Raw genomic sequence first — 20,071 nt, forward strand, 5'->3', positions numbered from 1 at the left:
TTTTGAACAGGTTGAAGCAATAAAGCAGCTTTCCCTTTTTATGAAAATTTTTTTGTGAAAATTTTGTTTTCCCTTTTTTATGCCAAACAAAAGGAAATGAATTAGTTGCAATCGTTTACGTTTCCTTAGTAATACCAAACAACTAACAAGGGTAACAATATACATTACCCTTTTCCCCTCCTAATTTGTTTCCATTCCGTTACCTTTACTAAGTTGATACCAAACACCCCCTTAGAGTTTCAGAATATGGGGGTTTGATTTTAAACCTTCTCCCCTTATATATAGACCAGTACTTCATAGTATATTACCTAATCTTTTGATAGAAACTACTTTATTACAGTTTACTAGTATTTCTGAAGATAAAAATAGTTACAGCTTACAGGTCTAACCTTTTGATGATAAAGTTATATAGACATATTGATTGTACAGTAGTTGTTTACAATTGTTCATAGTTGAAGGCCTTATGAAAGAATCTAAAAAGGACATAATCTATGGAACGAACCGTGTCTCATGGTTTGCAAGAATAATCAACAATGATGATGCTAGCTGCCTCGATCTGCCAGCCAAGGCATGCCAAGTCATGGGCGCTGATGTTGTCGTCCAGCCAAGACCTGGCCTAGGCATGGGGATTGGGCAAAAGACATAAAAACACATCAACCTTAAAACAAATATACCTACATGAATGTGGCAGTAGTGGCCTAGTGGGTAGTGTGGCTTGCCTTAGGAGCATTTTTAGGTTTCTCTAAATATGGCAAAGTCAAGGTAGTGCAAGGACTCAGCTAAGGCAAAGCAACACAAGACCAAGGCATAAATAAATTAGTTATGAGTACCAAATAGGCTTCCCAGGGCCCTTTGTGAACCGTGGAAAGTACCTCGATGCCTAATGAGATTTTACGACCCAGCGTCAAAAACTCATGTGATGGTATAGGATGTACTTGGGGTCATATTGGAACCATATATAAAGGCACGCGGTGGCCTTAAGTTGATAAAGCTACACATGTATGTGACCGGGCAAATTGATAGTTTTAATGGCAAATTGGACGGTTCCAACCACTCAAATGACCTCCCATGGTTGGTCTCGTGGTATCCATGGATAGCACTCGACCTCTTTTCTTTTTTGGACTTGAAAAGTAAAAAATTGTCTAAAATTGAAGGCTATAATCCACATTTTCCGACAAATTCAGAATTTTTTCTCAAAATTGATGTGAATGTGAGTGAATCCCCCGAGGTTATAAAAGTTGGTTTTGAACCATAATAGGTCTATAAAGTCCCAAAAATGAATTTGTTTCGATTATACAGTTATTTTGTTAAAATGTTGTAATGGTAATAAAAAAATTGCAAGAGATGGCGATCGAAGTTTTTTTTTTCTTTTTTTTTTTTGACAGGGGGTGTAGTCAAAATACTACATCAAATCAAAGCCGATTAAACCTAAAAAAATTCAAACCAAATTAGAACGCTTCGTTTCATGTGAAGAGAACAAGTTCATGTAGACGTAAAGCAATTCTTTTACTTCATTAGACGTTTTTTGGACTTGTAACATCACTTGCAAATTGTAACATCACTTGCAAAAACTTTTTGCTTCAAAGTTCAAACATAGAATTCTGGAACTATAATAACTTCATTGAATATGTCGTTTACAAACGCTTGTGACTAAAGGGTACTCCGTATATAATCTAAATATCTAATCTTTGTATTTCATTTTATTTGCTCAACTTTTTCGCTAATTGGTTTAATTTACTTCTAAATGAATATTGATTGCAGTTGTAATCGGGAAAAAATCTTATGTCCCACTTTTCATGTCCCATTTGTGTTCCACTTATTTTGATTGGTTGTCATAATATTTTTTTTTCTATTATATTTTGAAAAGTGGAACCTTGTAATAATGACAACCAATCAAAATGAGTGGAACACAAATGGGACATGAAAAGTGGGACAAAGGATTTAAACTAGCTAGGAATAGTGGATTCGTAGAGAAATGTGGATACAGTGGCGAAGCCACCTTGTGTTTACGCCACCTTGTGTTTAGATACGGCACGTGCCCTATCACGAAAAAAAAAATGTTTAAAATTTTGTTTAACTAAAATACAAAGTTTATTATTATGTTCAAGCATAACAGCAGCCTAATGGTTAGTTGGAACATTGCCTATTTAGGTCAAGAGTTTTAATCTCTTGCTCAACATTATATTCATTTTTTTTTTCTCTTAGTTTATTCTTCCATTATCCCAAATAACACAAAAACTTACCATGATAATTTGAGATTACTTTTCTACTTAAAGATAATAAAATTGATGATGTAATAATACACTTTCAAAATTTAAAGACTCGTCAAGTTTGATTGCAATATTTCTTTTTACAAAATCTATCTAGTGATTTCAAACCTATTATAAAATATCTTAAAAATATTTGATGTATTTTGGAATAATAAAAGTTTGACAAATACGATTACTAAGTAATTTTGAATCTTGATATATAATAAGAACATTTTTTCACGATTGCATAGTACGGTGCCCTAATACTTCGTAGTAAGTATGTGGCTTCTCTTGTGTGTCTTTGAATGCCCATGACTCATATTTATAGTTCTAGACTAGATGGTGCTTGGAAGAAATGGCCAGAAGATTCTAGAAATTCCTTCTATCATTCTTATATCCATGATGTTCTAGAAAATTCACAAACCATATTTCTAGTTACTTCCAATGTTAAAAATTCTCTAAATTATTTTAATGACTTGTATGATACAAGGTAATAGAAAAATATAGAGAAATGAAGAGCAATACCAACTACACTACATGTATCCAAAAGCTTCTAGAATATTAACAAATGCTCCATCAAAATAATGGGCCTATTAAAATTTAGGCCTCACCCAACATTATGAACTCGATTATAATACCTAGTAATTTATTTTTTGGTAGTCCGTTATTTGTATGTACAATAAGTTTTTCCTTGCAACAAATCAATTGATAGAATATATGATAAGATATTCCATCTATTACAGTTTAGGATATATTTTGTGAATATTGTATATATTTATCTTTTGAGGTTTTCTAACACATTTAGGACTCATATTATAATCCCTATATTATATTGATCAATGGAATACACTCCACTTTGAGGAGTTTCACAAAATCTAACATCGATCATACAATTGGCCGGGTTAATAATAGTTTGTTTTTTCCCTGATTTTTGTACAAGTTTTTTTGAGTTTAGTTCATGTAAAAACGATGCATGCACATTCAATTCCAACGGTAAGTTTTCTCTCGTTCATTGGCTCGTACATTACATGATAACACTCAAGTACTCAACTCATAGTCCCCACTACCACGTCGCACTCGCACGTCTATTACATGTCGATGTATGTGGTGCACATATGAACATTTACACCAATTTTGGTGAAGGAGAGAAATAGTTAACATTAGTTAGTGATATGAATATATGATTACTAAACTAAACCTAAATCGATGTTATCAATAACTACTGCCAGTATTAATTTACATAATCTCGATCTCTAATTGGGAGATAATCATCCTTCTTGATTATGTATCTTTATTATTCACACTATAGTTGTATTATTATTTTCTTTTATGCGAATACAATATCAACAAATTTCCTATTACCCCCCACCCTCGAGGTGTTCATGGTACAACCGGATGTATCACGCTATTCATACTGCTTACCATGAACCAATGATGAGATTCACTATACTTTTCGTGTTGCCATTTGTTTTTTATAGAGTCGTCTGCTAACTGAAGAAGCCAGGGAGGATACAGATGATTTTAGCCGGCTGCCAGACGAAATTATTGTGTCACATATACTACTAAAGTTGGGATTGAAAGATGCAATCAGATGTGGCATCCTTTCTCGTAGATGGCACAAGTTATGGGACTATAACAGTACGTCTAAGCTGAGATTTTCGCTTCACCTCGCTGTCATAACTGCCCTCGCTCCCTAGATGTTAAAGAGTTAAGGTCATTTATCATAAATGTGATCACTCGCGTCTTGGAAGCTTATACCAAGCCAACACTAGAAGAATTGACAGTTTGTTTCGATTTTGATTATATTAGCACTCGTGATATTCATCAATGGGTAGAGTACGCCTTTCGAAAAAAGGTAGCCCGACTTGAATTGGACTTTTCATGCAATGGCAAGGCTGCAGTCACCCGTCGAGGGAAGAATAATTATTCCTTACCATTTAGAAATGATTTCAAGACTTTGTTAACCTGGTGGTCATAACAACCTTATTAAGAATGTTCGTTACCCTGCCTTATATAACCTGAAAGAACTCTCCTTGAAACATGTAAACATAACCACCCAAGCTATGAACTTATTGTTGTACAATTGTCCTTCTCTTGAGCGCTTATGCTTGTACTCGTCGATGATAGATAGGCTGTATATTGAAATTCAATCTCTTAAGTTGAAGAGCCTAGAGCTAGTTGACATCCACAAATCGCGGAACCCCTTAAGTTTGCGGTCACCAAGTCTATTGTCCTTAAGGTATCAATGTCTCGATGCTCTGTATATATATGGGTCTAAGCAGTTTTTCACTGCAAACCGGTTCGTTGAATTTTGGATACATCCTTCAAGTCAAGACGCTTAAGTTGGTTATCACTGAGTTTAATGTGGTAAATATAAACTCATACTAGCTATTTTTTTTTTCTTTTTTTTTTTCTAAGCTGCATTTATGTAAATCTTTGTGTTTTTTTATTTAGGATTGCATTGAACCAACGTATCCTCTTGATGTTCCACAACTACCAAAGCTTGAGTAGCTAGAACGTGATTCCTGTCTTCTTTGGCCGGTTCTTCTGATCAAGGCAGCTCCCTCCTTGCATAAACTTTCAATTAAGGTATTGATATATCTGCCCTTTCTGTTTATTCATGAATTTTCATGTAATCAGAAATCTGTTTTAGTATATGAATAATTGTGCTAGGACTAGCTTTAGGCCACTTTGTTTTAGGCTTCGGTTTATGATTGGATTTTCTAATGTAAGTACTGATAGAAATGGGATAAAAATAACACAGTTATAAGCCATGTTGTATCTTACTCTTAATCATTAGACATTGAATCGAAAAACGTTATATAGTGTATGTGTTGTACCGGTGTTGTATATGTTTGTGATATTGATTTTCTATCGCTTAATGGTAGATAATGAATTCACAAGATTCGATTCACATTGATTCGATAGTGGAAGCTGCTAATAAGGTTTGTGATCATTTCCTCAGCTTTGTATTAATAGATTGCTATCAAGGGTATATTTTCATAGTAATTTTTTTGCCTTTTTAGTGGACGAAGTTGAAGTCTTTGTATCAGGCAAAGGCCGCAAAGCATTACAGTGAAATAAGGCTTGCAGCGAAGCAATTTCATCACCATCAATGCTGGAAGCTGGTTGAGATTCATGGCTTTCGTGGCCGGCCTTGCGAGTTAGAGCTCGCTGAGTGCTTGCTTGGTGCGTATGAATCATTGGAGAAGATTGTTATAGTATCAAACCTTCCGAATGAAAAATGTGGGAAATGTGGAGACGATATCAAGGCAAAAAATGTGAAGAAGGATTATAAAGAGTTTGGAGAGGGTATGGTGAAGCTCACTGGTTTGGTACCCAAAGGTGTTGATTTGGTGGTGGCGTAATTTATGTGAACATTTAAATCATACGAATCGGGACTCACTCAGAAGAGTACATAATGTTATGTTTAATATGCATCTATGTTTCATTTAATTAAATTTCGTGTAAAATATAGAATTTTAAGACTCCATTTATTTTGATGAAAATATATTTCGATAAACTTATTCCTCATTGCAATAAAGGCCAATGTTATCTAATTGACCCAATATGAATATGGGGCTTGAAAATTGAAAATGGTATCATAAAAGCCCAACTAAATATGAATCAATTCTTCATTCAATCATGCCAAATTTAACTTTTTTCCCATGATCATAATTAGGCAAGCATCAAGAACGTTTCTCTGTATTGTACACTTGTACTTGGTTAAAGTTTAGAAATTGATCAAGTTTTCCCAATTTCAAACAGCTGATTAAGTTGGTTATATTAAGTTGTAAAAAGCTGAAAATAGAGCTTTTTCAAAATACGGGTTGAGAAATTTTAGTCGATTGACAATTTTGTTCTAAAGTTACTATCAAGTATAACTTACACATCCCTATTCCCTACCTACCCAAATACCAATGTCTTTATTTGTCATTTTACAAGTTCAATTAACAAAATAACTACAAGTATTCAACTAAATTTAGCAAACAGTTTTATACAAACAATAACTAATACAATCAGCTAGTCAATACATTTAATATAACTAGCTAATCAAATCAACTAAGTCAACTAACTCTTAACAACCAACTATCCACTAATTACTAAACAGAGATGATATGTGGTCACACACTATATATGTTACCAAAGGCTTGATTCACAATGTACATTAATAGACGTCTCAATTTTGAAACATTATAACTTGCTAGATCAATAGACAAAATTACTTCAATGGTTTTGAGTTACATTTGTCATTTGCCGGTTGAAACCTTTAATAAAGATTGAACTTTTACGTGCTTTTTACGTCATCTCCTAAGTCTTAACACCATATAAAGAATACTTTTAAAATTTGTCGTTAAAATATTGTTCCATGTGAACCTAATACATAAAGCACGGCTCATATAAATGTGCTTGGGATGGGAATTTTCTCAATGGGCAGTTGCAAAGAAGGAGCTTATGGCCTGGCCTTGAAAGAGACTAATGATAAGTGGGTTTGTGTCCTTATATGTGTATCTAGATCTTCCTTGATTTCCTTCCAAATACCTCCAAAAATCATACAACTATAATTTTAATTCCTCTTCTAATTCTAACACGAGAATTTATTTTCTGACCATAAAAAAACGTGACTAGCATAAGCATATGCCTCTTCCATCCATTTTCTTGGAGAATTGTAGGAAACCACCTTATAAAAATAAAAAAATTAAAAAAAAAAAAAAAATCTAAAATTAGACCCTTCCAATTGTGTTAACTTGACCCTTACTTTGTTGTAGTCATGCATGTGGGCTTCTAACTTCTAAGAGTTCGTTCGATTTGGATTTGGAAACCTAAGGCTTAAATGTTGTTCCGAGGATATGCTTTGTGTACGTATACATTGAATACGAATATCCATTGCATTGGCCATACTAGTCCATATTAGATTTTGTAAACCCTTACCACTTGTAATTAGATCTTTAATTCTTGTAAAATATAGAGAAATAAATATCTTCCAATGGAGACAACATAGTTAAAGGTGAGAATTTCTCACAATTCACATTGTTATTAGTAGCATTTGTTAGAATACTTAGAAATGACAGTTGATGAACATATTATAAAAGTATAATCTGCAGTATTATTCATTTTATACATGTACATTGAATAATCTTCATTTTACATTATTGGAAATACTAAGCCGCGTTTTAAATAATGTACTCCATGGATGGATTAGAAATGGGCATGATCAGGGTCATACAAGCCCACTTGTACTCCTGTTAGTATACTCAAGCGGATCACGTATTGAATGAGCCATGAAAAAGTCATATTGTGCTAAACTAGTGTAGATCTTTGCTCATGCACGGAACGACCCACATATTGTGCTAGCAGACTCCTTAATAATTTTTACGAAATATTATCCTATGAATAGATGACAATAAGCAGGCCGACCTATTATGCTTGCATCAAACCGAATCATTTTTATATCGGCCCAATCGATACTATCCAATCCATGACCCATCCCTACAATAGATAACCTCAAAATTTAAACCCATGAAAAAAAATATCTAAAATTTACTCCCAACATCAATATATCCAAACTTTGTAAGAACATTTCCGTCCAAATTATCACCTCTCTTTCCCCATACCAGAATACCGATAACACAAGTAACCGGTCAAAATAAAGTTAAAATACAAGTCACGAAAACCGTGTACTCCGTCTAAATCGTGAAAATTAAACATGCTTTTAATATTTTCTAACTGCTACGTGTACATAATCTTATCCTTTCCTTTTCCGCTCCCTCCTTAAATACCCCCTTCTCCCTTTTACCTTTCTTTCATCCAACTCCATCAAATTCATCTTCATCTTTACATCTTCATCTCCATTTTCTCTCTCCTAAATCAAACAATACCTCAAAAATGGCGACTTCTTTTCTACCTTCGCAAACCTTTATTGTCCGCGCTTCCGGCGTCTCCGACAACACTCGCCGGAAAACCACCACATCCGCCGCTTCCGGCGGTGGAAAGTGGTGGTCGCCACTCTTCGGATGGTCCTCTGACGCCGATTACATTGACTCTGGCTCAAAAATCGAAGGAACTCCGGTGAAATCGGAGGATATGCCGTCGAAACCGAAGTTTTCTCGCGGATGTTTCACCGAAGAAAAGGCGAGGCAGCTGAGGTTGATGACGAAGGAAACGGCGGCGTTTCATGATAAAATGTATCACTCCGCCATTGCTTCTCGTCTTGCTTCTGATTTCTCCGCTCATGACTCAGATCGTCAATGACCTAATTTCACCGGCGCATCGTTTTGTCCGCATTTTCTCTCTCTTTAGATTTATATTTTATTTTAATTTTGAAATGTTATTGTTGAATTTGGGTTGATTTAGTTAGCATCATGCATGAAAAACTTTGTTTTTGGTAATTTTTTATGATGATGTAATATTGTAATGAATGTGGACAAAAATTAGGTGCGCCTTCATTAATCTATCTGTAATTATTCATTACTCTAATTATCTTGTTTTTTACATTTTCATTATTGTATATAATTCCCTTTTTATCTATAGCGTGTTGCCATGTTGGTGTATGCGATATAGCTCAAAATGATGCAGTCGATATTTGATTTTACATTCGATTGTATTAGTGCTGGACTAAACTCCTAAATTAGCTAGAAGTACACTGAGTCACTGATTAGTGGTTCCTAATTTTAAGCCAATGGTTTAGTTCTTTAGGGTGATGTTAATCTCTAGATAAGTGATAAGTTATTAAAATGAAATGATGTAAGATCTGAGTAGATAGTGATCTTAAATTAGATTTAAATTGCTTTTTTAAAGACTAACGATGACGTTTTAAGATAAAGACGTTAATTAGTGGAAGGAGGAAGTGTGTTAAGTAAGGATTAGCCGTGGAAAGTAATTAATGGAACGATGACGTTTTGTGACATTGACATGATTATAGATTATTTGGTGTGATTGACTAATAAGGTCTAAGAAATATTACGGTAGGATTAAAAGTCTAAATTAATCTAAACCGTACAAATGTGTACGAGTATGTTTGAGTTGATCAGACGGTCGGGAATCTTGGAAGGATTACATTGTGAATCTAGAGATGCATGTAGCTGATCACAAGGACAAAGGTATGGGTATCTTCCAACTTTATTTTTTATTTTATTAATATTTTTTTGAAATCGAACTTTAAGAGTTTACTTGAGAGAGCATATTGATGGGAGATAATGTGAAACTTCTGAAGAAGGGAATCACAACAAGTGGATGGAATATACTTGTTGCTTATGCTTTGGCCAACATTATCTTTTTTTTTTTAATTCAATAATATAGAGTACGGAGTAATAATTAACCAAATAACCAATTGTTTTTAGTTTAAAAACTTGATCCCTATCTACATCTATACAATATTGAGCTTATTGCTTATTGTATGATCACAGATGTTATTAATGTCTAATGTAGATCTTACATTAAACAAACCATGGACACACGTTAGACAAACGGAAGAATAATTTGAACATCTTTTAACTCAAGACTTTAGACACTAAATTAAAATTTTAGTATTACCTGAAAGTGAGGAATAGATCAAGTGGTTAGATCTTTCCTCCCGATTTCAAAATATTTGGAATCGATTCTCATCAAACGCCCTTGGGGCTCTCTAAACACCGGAAAAAAAATAATAATACTACCTCTATTTCTAATTATTTATAACAAAAGAATATACAGACTTTGTGATGTTAGAGGCATAGACCTTTTTTTTTAAGGCTGACCATAATCAATTCATCAAAAGTAATAGCCTAATAGGCATACTTATGAAGTTATGAATTTATGATATACCGCGTACACTTGACCAGTGAGATTGAGAGTTTTTTTTGTTTGTTGGCTCATTCAATTACACGGTCATTATGGACAGGACCATATAATAGGGTCCAATTTGTCATGTGCGAAATTAAACTAGTTTGACATGGTTCGATAAAGTCTGAAAAAACAAAAAAAAGGCTAAGAGCAGGTGAGGTACAACTTGACCAAGTAAACAACCCAATGATCTTGACGTTCACGTTTTGCTCCCTAAGTTTCAAGCATCACATTTCAAAAGGATCCTGTAATCTCTCAATTCCCTACAATACATCCTCTACACGGTGTCCTCGTACTATCCAACGCTGCAACAACACCCCTTCAAAGACCAAAGAGGCAAAAGGCCATACATAGACTACATACTGATGTTTCTCAAATGATGCTGATACTACATTTCACAGGAAGCGTCACCTAAATTAACCTTTCTTATTCCTACAAACTTATCAGTAACATATCAATATACGGAGTAATAAACAAGCTAATACGGCATAATTCATTCATGATAAAGAAATCAAGGTTCCCATAACTCCGCAAGCATGTCAGATGTTTGCTAATCAAAACTGATTATGTAAATACTCCATTTGAGATTATTTAGTTTCAAGAAAACATAATAATATAACCAACTTAATGCTAAGTCTGCAAGAAGTGATACTTGGAGAAGAATGATCATCAAGAATCCTCGAAAAATGTAAAGCAGTGAAATCAAGCAATAAGATTGCCTTCACGATCAACTGAATGATGGTGTACTTACAAGCCTCAGGAGACCAAGTGCTGGTTCAGTTCCTCTACTTGCTCTCGACATCATAAAGATCAGTCCTGAATATCTCAGTCAAGGTTTAACAAAAGAAGAGATGATGAAACTTTAACCCTTGCATTGTCCATATCTGTTTCCAGATAAACTATACATACACAACATGGATGGCTGCATAAAAGCAATATTAATCTGCATATGTAGTTCAGCAAATCAAAACTAGCTTAACTCCAGAAGACAAATGGCATAAATGCTCACAAATATATGGTCTAATTCAAATATACAGTATCAAAAGCTATGAGATTTTAACTGTCTTGTCTATCTTGGCTTTTGACGACCACAAAAACTTGGCCATGCATGTAAAACTGAAAGAAGGTTTAAAAGTCCAACGCAAAAGCAAGACCAAAATCTCAATGTTGAGAGACGCACAAGAGGTTACTAAAACGGTAAGTCCAGTTTTTTTTTTTTTTCTTTCTTCTCTGTCATATTATGGTTAAGTTGAAAAAACAAAAAAGAAATAACATGGAAAAGGATGGAAAAAAAATCTATCACAGGTAAGATACTTAAGAACAACGTAGAAGAACAATCGAATCAGCCGAGTAGAAGAAAAGAAAAAAAAAAACAAAAAAGATCACGAAGTGTGGGACCCAATGAGTAGAATGTATAATCATATAAATGAGCAATTGACATCAAAAATAAGATTTTGGTACCATTTGTCAGCATATTGGCTAAATTAGTTTGCCATGATAGAGATATGGAGGCTGGAGACTAATGAAAGCAACATAAAAAGGAATGTGATTAAAAATGATCTAGTCCTATAATTATCAGCATGCCAAATGATGGGATGAATTGTGAACCACCCTAAGACATGTGGTATAATACCAAACAGAAACCACGAACAGAGACCACAAGTTTATATGAAGATGACACATAAGATAACATTACCAACTAGAATATCATTTTCTGTGAGATATTCGGCTTTCAATAGTCTATAATCATGAATCACGATCTCATCAACAAAAATGGGAAGTACCATGTTAGAGCCTGGCATACAAAATTCTGGTGACTACATTTAAAGTACGCTATGATAATTGTTCAAGACATCAAGTATAACATCAAATAAATGTCTCCCAGGCTACTAGCTACCCACCTAAGAACACCAGTCCATTTCTGAAATATGCATTCAATATACAGGTTACATTCTAGACTTCCAGGTATATATACAATATATTTCATTAGTTATACATTCCAAATACTCTCCAAGATAGAAGATAGCAGCAGCCAGCAGTCTATTCCTTGCCCAAGGAATAGAGTTGCCTGAGACTATACAGTATACACTGCTTATTCAGATAATTCAGATCAAAAATCCTTGCTTCAGAAGAATGTTGGAGTCTATTACTTTGTACTTAGTGAGAAAATTAATCATATACTGCCTATCTAAATTTGAGATATATCATAAAGAGTACCACATCACAAGTTCACAACAATCTTCCACCTTCCATTCCCTAAATAACATATGTCATACAGAGTTATCCTAAACAGATGCTGAGAAAATGACTGATGAACTATGTTACACAGACTCAGCTACTAGTGCGCATCTGGCATCAAGGGTATATTTACTAGATTATTATATGTCCAAATGTCACATTTAATCCATTTTTCAGAAAACCGTACACGTGTTGGGCCCTAAATGAATCGCCATGTATCCATTCATCGATACATGCTGACCCAAGAAGGAAACTGACTCAGCTTACGAGTTGCGTAAAGGAGGAAACTGAATAATGGTTGGAGTCTCCAACATGCTAATTCAAGAAAAATAAACCTCTCAGCAAACCACAATCAATAAACTTGAAGGCAGCTCAATCCACATTCTATCATCACATAGCAACCACACTCAACTCTCTAGTCTCTACTCTCTACCCCTTATCAAACAATCCATACTCTAATAAACTCATTCAAATAATCCACATATACATTCCCCCCCCCCCCCCTCCTCTCCAACTTGCAGCATCCTCGTCATTCACCTATCATCGGGCATCTAATCAAACTTCGAACCATACGAAATATCCGTGCAACAGCTAAAAACATCACAATTTCCAGTCCTACAACATACATATATCACTAACTACAAATCAAAATCCCACCTAGGAAAACAATAGCAACTGCATTTTCATAGAAACAATCAAAAGACATAATCAAGCATGCAATACAAAATTCTAAACAATTCATCTCACAAATCATAAAGTAACACCATTTCCGCTAACAAAAACAAAAGAAATTACGACTCATTTGGTAGCCAGTTATAAAGAACAGTAATTAATTAAATTATAATACTAGCAGGAAAATCTGAAACACAAAAACTTAAATATAAGAAAGGTAAAAGGATACACAAGATAAGCGCCATGTGCAAAAGCTCCAACAAGAACAGCAGTAAACAAACGATCCCTAATAACAGGTTTATGCCTCAGTGATATTCTAACTGCACCCAGAAATCAAAATAAAAAAAAATAACCACAATTAAACCAAAATTAAAATCAACAAAAACCCAGAAAAATTCATAAAGATAAGATGAAAAAAGAGGGAATTACTGAGAGGAAGAACAGGAGCGTAGATAAGAGGGAGCATGAGTAAGAAATTGGGCCCTTTTTTATTTTGTTGTTGCTGCTTAATTGGCTCCCTTTTTTATGCAATTAGAAAAATGGAAACAAAAAAAACCCAAATCAGAATTTAAAAGTATTTTAAAAGAGAGAGATGAGAAGGGAGATGCGAAGCTTACTGTTTGAAGGGATCGTAAGGAGAAGCCATTGATAAATTGGAGAGGTCGGAGGAAGAGGAAGACGACTGCGTTTTACAGATCGACGGAATTTTCCTTGTTATTTTTGGGATGATTTTTTATTTTATTTATTTTTCATTTTTATTTATTACGGAGTATTTATTTATGGTTTAATAAGAAGAATTTTCTTTGTATTAACATCCATTTCTGTGGGCGGTTTTTCTCTTTTTGTGCAGCCTATCTTCTTCCTTTTTTTTTCTTTTTTTGAATCAAAACTAAGGTGATATATGTGCTATGATTTTAAGGTTTTATCAATATTGGTATGGTTTGTTCGGGTTCATATCGATCATGGGCTACATACTTGATTGCATTGGATTCGGGTCAAGTCAATTTGCTTACTAGTTTATGTCAACTTAGATTCAAATAAAGTTTATCATTAGTTTGGAATTTAGTTGGTTTTGATTTAAGGGTAATGTTATACGTAACCCTTAGGGTTAAGAATAAACATTTAATATCTTTCATAACTTAATATTAGTTTTGGAATGCATAACAAAATCACGAGCAAATTAGTGTAATTAATGTTATATTTTCATCCCCCCTTTAGCTCCTTATATGTAGCCCAAAGGGCTATGTAAAGCATTTTTCTTGATTTAATTCATGTGTTTGTCAGGCTAGTTGAATAGTGAGCAAATTAGTGTTTGGAACATTTTTGTTAGAGACATTAACCATGTAGCCATCAAAATTAAGTTTTACAGTGTATTGTAAACAACTCATCTTATACTAACATTCAAATAACATCATTATGTTTTATCCCCGAGCAAATAAGACTTAGTACTACTTTGTCCTGCACTCCTAGAGTCCTAGTTTTGGTAAATACTCCGTAACAAATTCAATCAAATTTTCTTAGGTCAAATTCACAAATTTTAAATCACATTAAATTTTACCTAGGTTGATTCTAGATTAGATCACGTTTTGACAGCTTTAACATATGTATTGATACCGATAGCTCAACATTAAAATTAAAAAAAAAAAAAAAAAAAATTAATTTATTTTGTAAAAAGATATATGCAGCCCTAAGCGTTGCATATAAGAAGCTAAAAGTGGAAAAAAATAGACAATAAATAAACATTTATTACATTGATTTACTAGTGAATTCTCGATAAATTCCCAAGTTAATACTAATAAAGGAAGTACATGAGATGCTAAAGGGTGCATATAGCATTACCCATTTAATTTATATCTCATAAAACATAATTGGTTTACTAATATATGAGAATTTGGGGAATAAAGAAGGCTTTATAATGTTCCTTCATTGCGAGGTCGCACGCAACAACTAGATAGTTTACTACTCATAGCAAAGGTATAAATATGATAAACACAAGGATACACATTATTTGTGCGTTAGGAGAACGCGGGATACAATCTTCATTCTTAAAAAATAAAAAAAAAAAAAAAAAAAAATTACGAATCAAATTTGTCGACAAACAATAAAAACTTGAATTCTCCTTAAAAACAGAAGATTGATAAAATAGTGCGTGAATTAAAAGCCAACCTCACCCATTCTATAAATACAGATACTCCCCCCTCTTTTTCTCTCCATCTCACCCTTCTCTCTTATCAATTCCGCCGTTTTCAATGGTTCTCTCTCTCTCCTCCATCTTCTCCAATAATACCAATTTTAATAAAAATTAGGGTTTTATTTCATGTCTCTTTTGGTTAATTATTATTTTGCTCTTTTCCAGGCTTTACCTAATCAGCAAACTGTTGATTATCCTAGCTTCAAGCTTGTCATTGTCGGCGATGGCGGCACTGGTACACTATTTCATCGCATTTTTTTTGTTAATTTGATCGTAATATTTTGATTACTGTATTATTTCATGACTTTTTACGATCAATTTTGTTGTTTTGATACGTGAGTTTTGTTTGATTTTTTTTTTTTTTTGGTTGCTGGTTGAATTATGGTTGTTATAGTTTAAGAATTTATGAGTGTAACGGTTTTTTGAAGAAAAATGTTGAGATAATGATTTGATTAGGGTTTGATATTTGCCTGCTAATTGTTTAGATAATTTTCACGAGTGTATTGAATTTATTTTGAGAATGTAATAGAAATTCTGATTATCGATGTTTTTGTGAAGGCAGTTGTATAGGATTTTAAATTTTGTTTATTTAAACAAACAATTTGTTTTTTTTATTGCATGTCATTATTAGTGATGTTTGAAGTGCAATTTTCTGATAACGGTGTGAATTTATGAAATTTATTAAGAGAATGTAATTGGAAGTATGATTAACAATGCTTTTGTGAAGGCAGAATTTTGATTATTTAAACAAACAATTTGTTTTTTATTAACTTAAATTGCATTAGATTATTAGCAATATTTGATGTAGTGTAATTTTAATTTTTGGTAACTGTGTGAAAGTTTGAAAGAAATGCATGATCAATTTTCTTGCCTAGAACTATGATCTGGTTATAGGAGATGACTTCTTGATGTTGTTTACTCTAGCAAAATTCAGAAGAAAAAGGCATAGTTTGAGCTCTTGTTACATTAATTCAAAGAGAAACTATGCTTTTGCCGTAGTGCTTTTGTTATGTCTTTTAATAAAGAAAAGAACGTTAATTAAGGTAATGATTTTCATGATTTGTTGGATTGGTAGGCCGCGGATTTATAAATTATTTTCCTTTAGCGAAATTTGTGTGTCCGGTGCCTTGTCTATTACAACAAGCATGTATAAGTGGATATTCTGTAGCTATTGTGTGTAGTACAAGATTACAATGCAAGCTTATGAATCTAATACTCCGCACATTATTCTGGTTACTTTAATGCTTAGACTCGGGTTTATTTAGTTGTATGCTACACGTATAGATATACTTCCTTATTTAGGAGAATATTTGTCGATATATTCTAAATTGTTGTTCGCTGTTGCAGGAAAAACTACTTTTGTTAAGAGGCATCGTACTGGGGAGTTTGAAAAGAAATATGAACGTAAGTCTATTGAAGTATCTGTTGATATCCCCATTTTCTTGTCTAAGGATGTAAATGTTACAAAATTAACATATATCTCTTCTCCCTTTCTCCAGCAACTATTGGTGTGGAGGTACATCCATTGGATTTCACCACAAACCTTGGCAAAATAAGATATTATTGTTGGGATACTGCTGGGCAGGAGAAATTTGGAGGTCTTAGAGATGGTTACTAGTAAGTGTGTTATAATTTGAAACAAATGCAACTATTAGAGCTTACTTTGATGCCTTTTTTGTGAAAATTTAATGATTCGGTACTTGTCAAATAATTCAGTTGACTGGATTGCTGTCTTTACTTCGAGTAATTTACAGTAACTGCATAGTTGGTGTTTGATCACATTGTTTTGTGCCTCTTATCCAAATCTTTTTCTGCTCTCTAGCCAATTCTATATTTTGTTGATGCTATACATACTTTCGTCCTGTGAATTATATTCTTCTTGATGGAGATTCACCATGTCGTTGATCTTCATGCAACTGTTGAGGTTACATACTTTTGTTTTTTAAGACTGGCAGAGTTTCATTTGGGAGAATCAGTCAGAATAGAATGCATTTCGGGATAGCATTTATATATTTGATATGTTTGTTGCAAATTTACATTGATTCATCCATTCAAGTGGTTTCTCCAGTTTAGTGATGAAGCTGTCGAAAATGATAGGCACTCTAACTTGATGTGCAATTTAAACCAAGTTTTTTGAGCTAAGTGTATTTCAGTTGTGCATACACACTATTCCTGTTCCTAATTCTATAACTGTCATGCTTGATGCAGCATTCATGGGCAATGTGCTATCATAATGTTTGATGTTACAGCCCGGCTGACATACAAGAATGTTCCCACCTGGCATCGTGATCTTTGCCGGTTAGTCTCCTTATTTTGACATGATTTTTTTGATCCATTGAATGTAGTCCATGTTGGATATATGTAATAATTTGTTCTTGTACCCGAGCAGTGTCTGTGAAAATATTCCCATTGTTCTCTGCGGAAACAAAGTTGATGTGAAGAACAGGCAAGTGAAGGCAAAACAGGTTACATTTCATAGGAAGAAGAATCTGCAGTACTATGAGATTTCTGCAAAGAGCAACTATAACTATGAGAAGCCATTCTTGTACCTTGCGCGGAAGCTAACTGGGTAACTGCTGTGCTCTTTTTTTTTTTTTTTTTTTTTTCCCTTCCCTGGAGCATGTTTGGGGGATTTAAATGCTCATTAAATTTGTTGTTTCATCTGTTACCTCTAAGTTTTGGATAAATATCTAACGTGTGTTTGCCTTTGTTTCAGGGACTCTAATCTTGTCTTTAAAGAGGAGGTTGCTCTTGCCCCGCCTGAAGTAGAGATTGACTTGATCGTGCAACAACAGTAAGTGTCATTACAGTTTAATTGATTTAGAGTACTCTGTAATTCTGAATTCATTCTGCTTTGCAACAATATAATAGTATCCAGAATTTAGGTGTCTGTAAGTTTGGATACTTAGGACTGTTAGGAGTAATTACTGTCAGCATGCTATTTTGTCTGCTCTGAAAGCAGTGTGAAGTAGCAGTTTTGTTGTGCATGTTTTGCTATAAGTCATAATCGCTTAATTTTAATTTTACTCTGGAAGTATAATTTTGTCACTCAATGTTGGCTCGTTTGTGCTGTGTAAATGTGTGATCTAGTTTATTCTCCATTAAAAGCCTTAGTGTATGTGAACTGTGATGTGCGTCATTGTACATGTTAAGAAGTATCATCAAGCAATAGTACTCACTACTCAGTATTGTTATCTCGTGTTTTTTCCAGGAATGAAGCAGACCTTGCTCAAGCAGCTATGCAGCCATTGCCTGATGACGATGATGATACATTTGAGTAGTGCCAGGCTCTGAGAATCGCTGTTTAGTAGATTTGTTCATTTTAATTGGGGTGTGTACCTTTTGAAGAACACCAAATTTGGTTTAAACATATTCATGTCTATAAGTCTTACAGCTACTAGCTAGATGTATCCTGCTGTGACCACCTTTACCATGGTAGGAAATTGATTATGGTATATAGTATGCATGCAGAATATTATTTCATGGTTTTGATTATGGTTTCCTTCAATTTCTTACTAACATCCCGTTGACAAAGAAGCCGATGTATAATTTTTAAGTATTACGGAGTATATTGTTGATAATTTGATATTGTTGTTGGAGAGATTTACTACATATTAATTATAAGTACAATTTATCCTTTCCTTTGTTTCTCCAAAAAATTGTGATGGTGAAACATATGAAACTTGGAAATAAAACTCAAGTGATACGCGAGCAAATTGCGCAAATTTTGAGAAAGTTAAAAAGGAAGAAAGGGTAAATATGATGTATAAGTATGAGGCTTGTAGCTAACGCGTTTAATGCACTTGATTTTCACTCATATTTGAACTTGTAAAACGACTTGTTTTAATTGTAAATAGAACTTGTAAAAGACTTATTTAATTGTAGGAAAAAAAAACATAGAACTTGAATATCATTCATTAATCATCATTTAATATCTCTAGATTTTTTGACATCAGCTCTTGAACCATCTTAAATTGGTCGATTTACTGATTTAGTATAGTATAACATTCAATTTGGGAATTTTTTGGACCCGAAAAGAAAAGTGGTTGAGGTGCTTTCTATAGACCTCACGAAATTTCGAGAATTGCTAATTTAGTCATTACATACACACTTCCCTTAATTATATGACCGACTAGTGATCATTTATGGTTCAAAATAACATTATATGATCTCGACATTTGACACTTGGTCTCAAAACCTTCAAAATTGGTCTGATTTTATTTTAGACATATCCGACCCCAAAAGAGAAGATAGGAATGCTTTCCATAAATATCACAAAATTTTGGGAGGCCATTTGAATGGTGGAACCATCTATTTTGCCTACAAAACAAGTTTCCCAAAAATAACAAAAGAGAAAGGTCTTATCATTAAAAAGGAGACAAATTGTAACTCAATTGGGCCCCCAAATAAATACAAATGGTCCAACCAACTCCCCAACATGAATGAAAGTGACTAGCCCAAATTCCAAAACAGTTGTCCCTATCAATGTCTAAAACAGCCCAATATCAAAAACCACAAATGGGCCCCCAAACATGTTTCTATTTAGGCAGAAATTCTTCTCTGCCGTTTGCCCATTGGTTGTTCACCCACCACATAAAATTCCAGCAGGCTTTGAACATGAAAGGGCTCACCCAAACATCAATGTTCATGTCCAAACAAAATGTATTTGTTGGAAAATGGGCCTTTCTTCTTTTTATTGGCCCACTATCATCCCTATTTATATTTGGAAACTCTTTGCCCCCTACCCTAAACTTCTAGGACCCCCTCTTTATTTTGATTATTTTGTTGGATCACTACTTGTTTTTCCTTGTAGGGTTGGACCCTAACCCTTTAACACTAATTCAACACAACCCTTAAATTGATTAGACCTATATATCCTGTTTTCGACTTTTCAACCCTC

At 33.8% G+C, this 20,071-nt stretch overlaps 3 protein-coding genes across 3 annotated transcripts; 2 read left to right on the forward strand and 1 right to left on the reverse strand.

The window, feature by feature from the left end:
- Positions 1-8,031: 8,031 nt before the first annotated feature.
- Positions 8,032-8,777, forward strand: LOC110707876. The gene has a single exon (XM_021885944.1). The coding sequence runs from the start codon at positions 8,136-8,138 to the stop codon at positions 8,499-8,501; it is 366 nt and encodes a 121-aa protein (XP_021741636.1). The 5' UTR covers positions 8,032-8,135; the 3' UTR covers positions 8,502-8,777.
- A 1,760-nt stretch (positions 8,778-10,537) lies between these two features.
- On the reverse strand, positions 10,538-13,966 carry LOC110707877. Its single transcript, XM_021885946.1, has 4 exons — positions 13,598-13,966; positions 13,410-13,498; positions 13,210-13,300; positions 10,538-10,886 (listed from the first exon to the last, which is right to left on the reverse strand). Exons 1-4 carry the CDS (start codon positions 13,624-13,626, stop codon positions 10,856-10,858), a joined length of 240 nt encoding a protein of 79 aa, XP_021741638.1. The 5' UTR covers positions 13,627-13,966; the 3' UTR covers positions 10,538-10,855.
- A 1,069-nt stretch (positions 13,967-15,035) lies between these two features.
- On the forward strand, positions 15,036-18,661 carry LOC110707878 (GTP-binding nuclear protein Ran-3-like). The gene is made up of 8 exons (XM_021885947.1): positions 15,036-15,232; positions 15,337-15,406; positions 16,519-16,575; positions 16,671-16,788; positions 17,380-17,469; positions 17,561-17,740; positions 17,888-17,965; positions 18,383-18,661. The coding sequence occupies exons 1-8, from the start codon at positions 15,230-15,232 to the stop codon at positions 18,450-18,452; spliced, it is 666 nt and encodes a 221-aa protein (XP_021741639.1). The 5' UTR covers positions 15,036-15,229; the 3' UTR covers positions 18,453-18,661.
- Positions 18,662-20,071: the final 1,410 nt, after the last annotated feature.

Source organism: Chenopodium quinoa, unplaced genomic scaffold (genome assembly GCF_001683475.1).
Source record: "Chenopodium quinoa cultivar QQ74 unplaced genomic scaffold, ASM168347v1, whole genome shotgun sequence".
NCBI lineage: Eukaryota > Viridiplantae > Streptophyta > Magnoliopsida > Caryophyllales > Amaranthaceae > Chenopodium > Chenopodium quinoa.

Coding starts and splice junctions, on each gene's coding strand:
- LOC110707878 (XM_021885947.1), top strand. Junction 16,576..16,670: donor GTTTGAAAAGAAATATGAAC/GTAAGTCTATTG, acceptor CCCTTTCTCCAG/CAACTATTGGTGTGGAGGTA. Junction 17,470..17,560: donor TGGCATCGTGATCTTTGCCG/GTTAGTCTCCTT, acceptor GTACCCGAGCAG/TGTCTGTGAAAATATTCCCA.
- LOC110707877 (XM_021885946.1), bottom strand. CDS start 13,626: ATGGCTTCTCCTTACGATCCCTTCAAACA. Junction 13,499..13,597: donor CCTTACGATCCCTTCAAACA/GTAAGCTTCGCA, acceptor TGCATAAAAAAG/GGAGCCAATTAAGCAGCAAC. Junction 13,301..13,409: donor CGCTCCTGTTCTTCCTCTCA/GTAATTCCCTCT, acceptor TTCTGGGTGCAG/TTAGAATATCACTGAGGCAT.
- LOC110707876 (XM_021885944.1), top strand. CDS start 8,136: ATGGCGACTTCTTTTCTACCTTCGCAAACCTTTATTGTCCGCGCTTCC.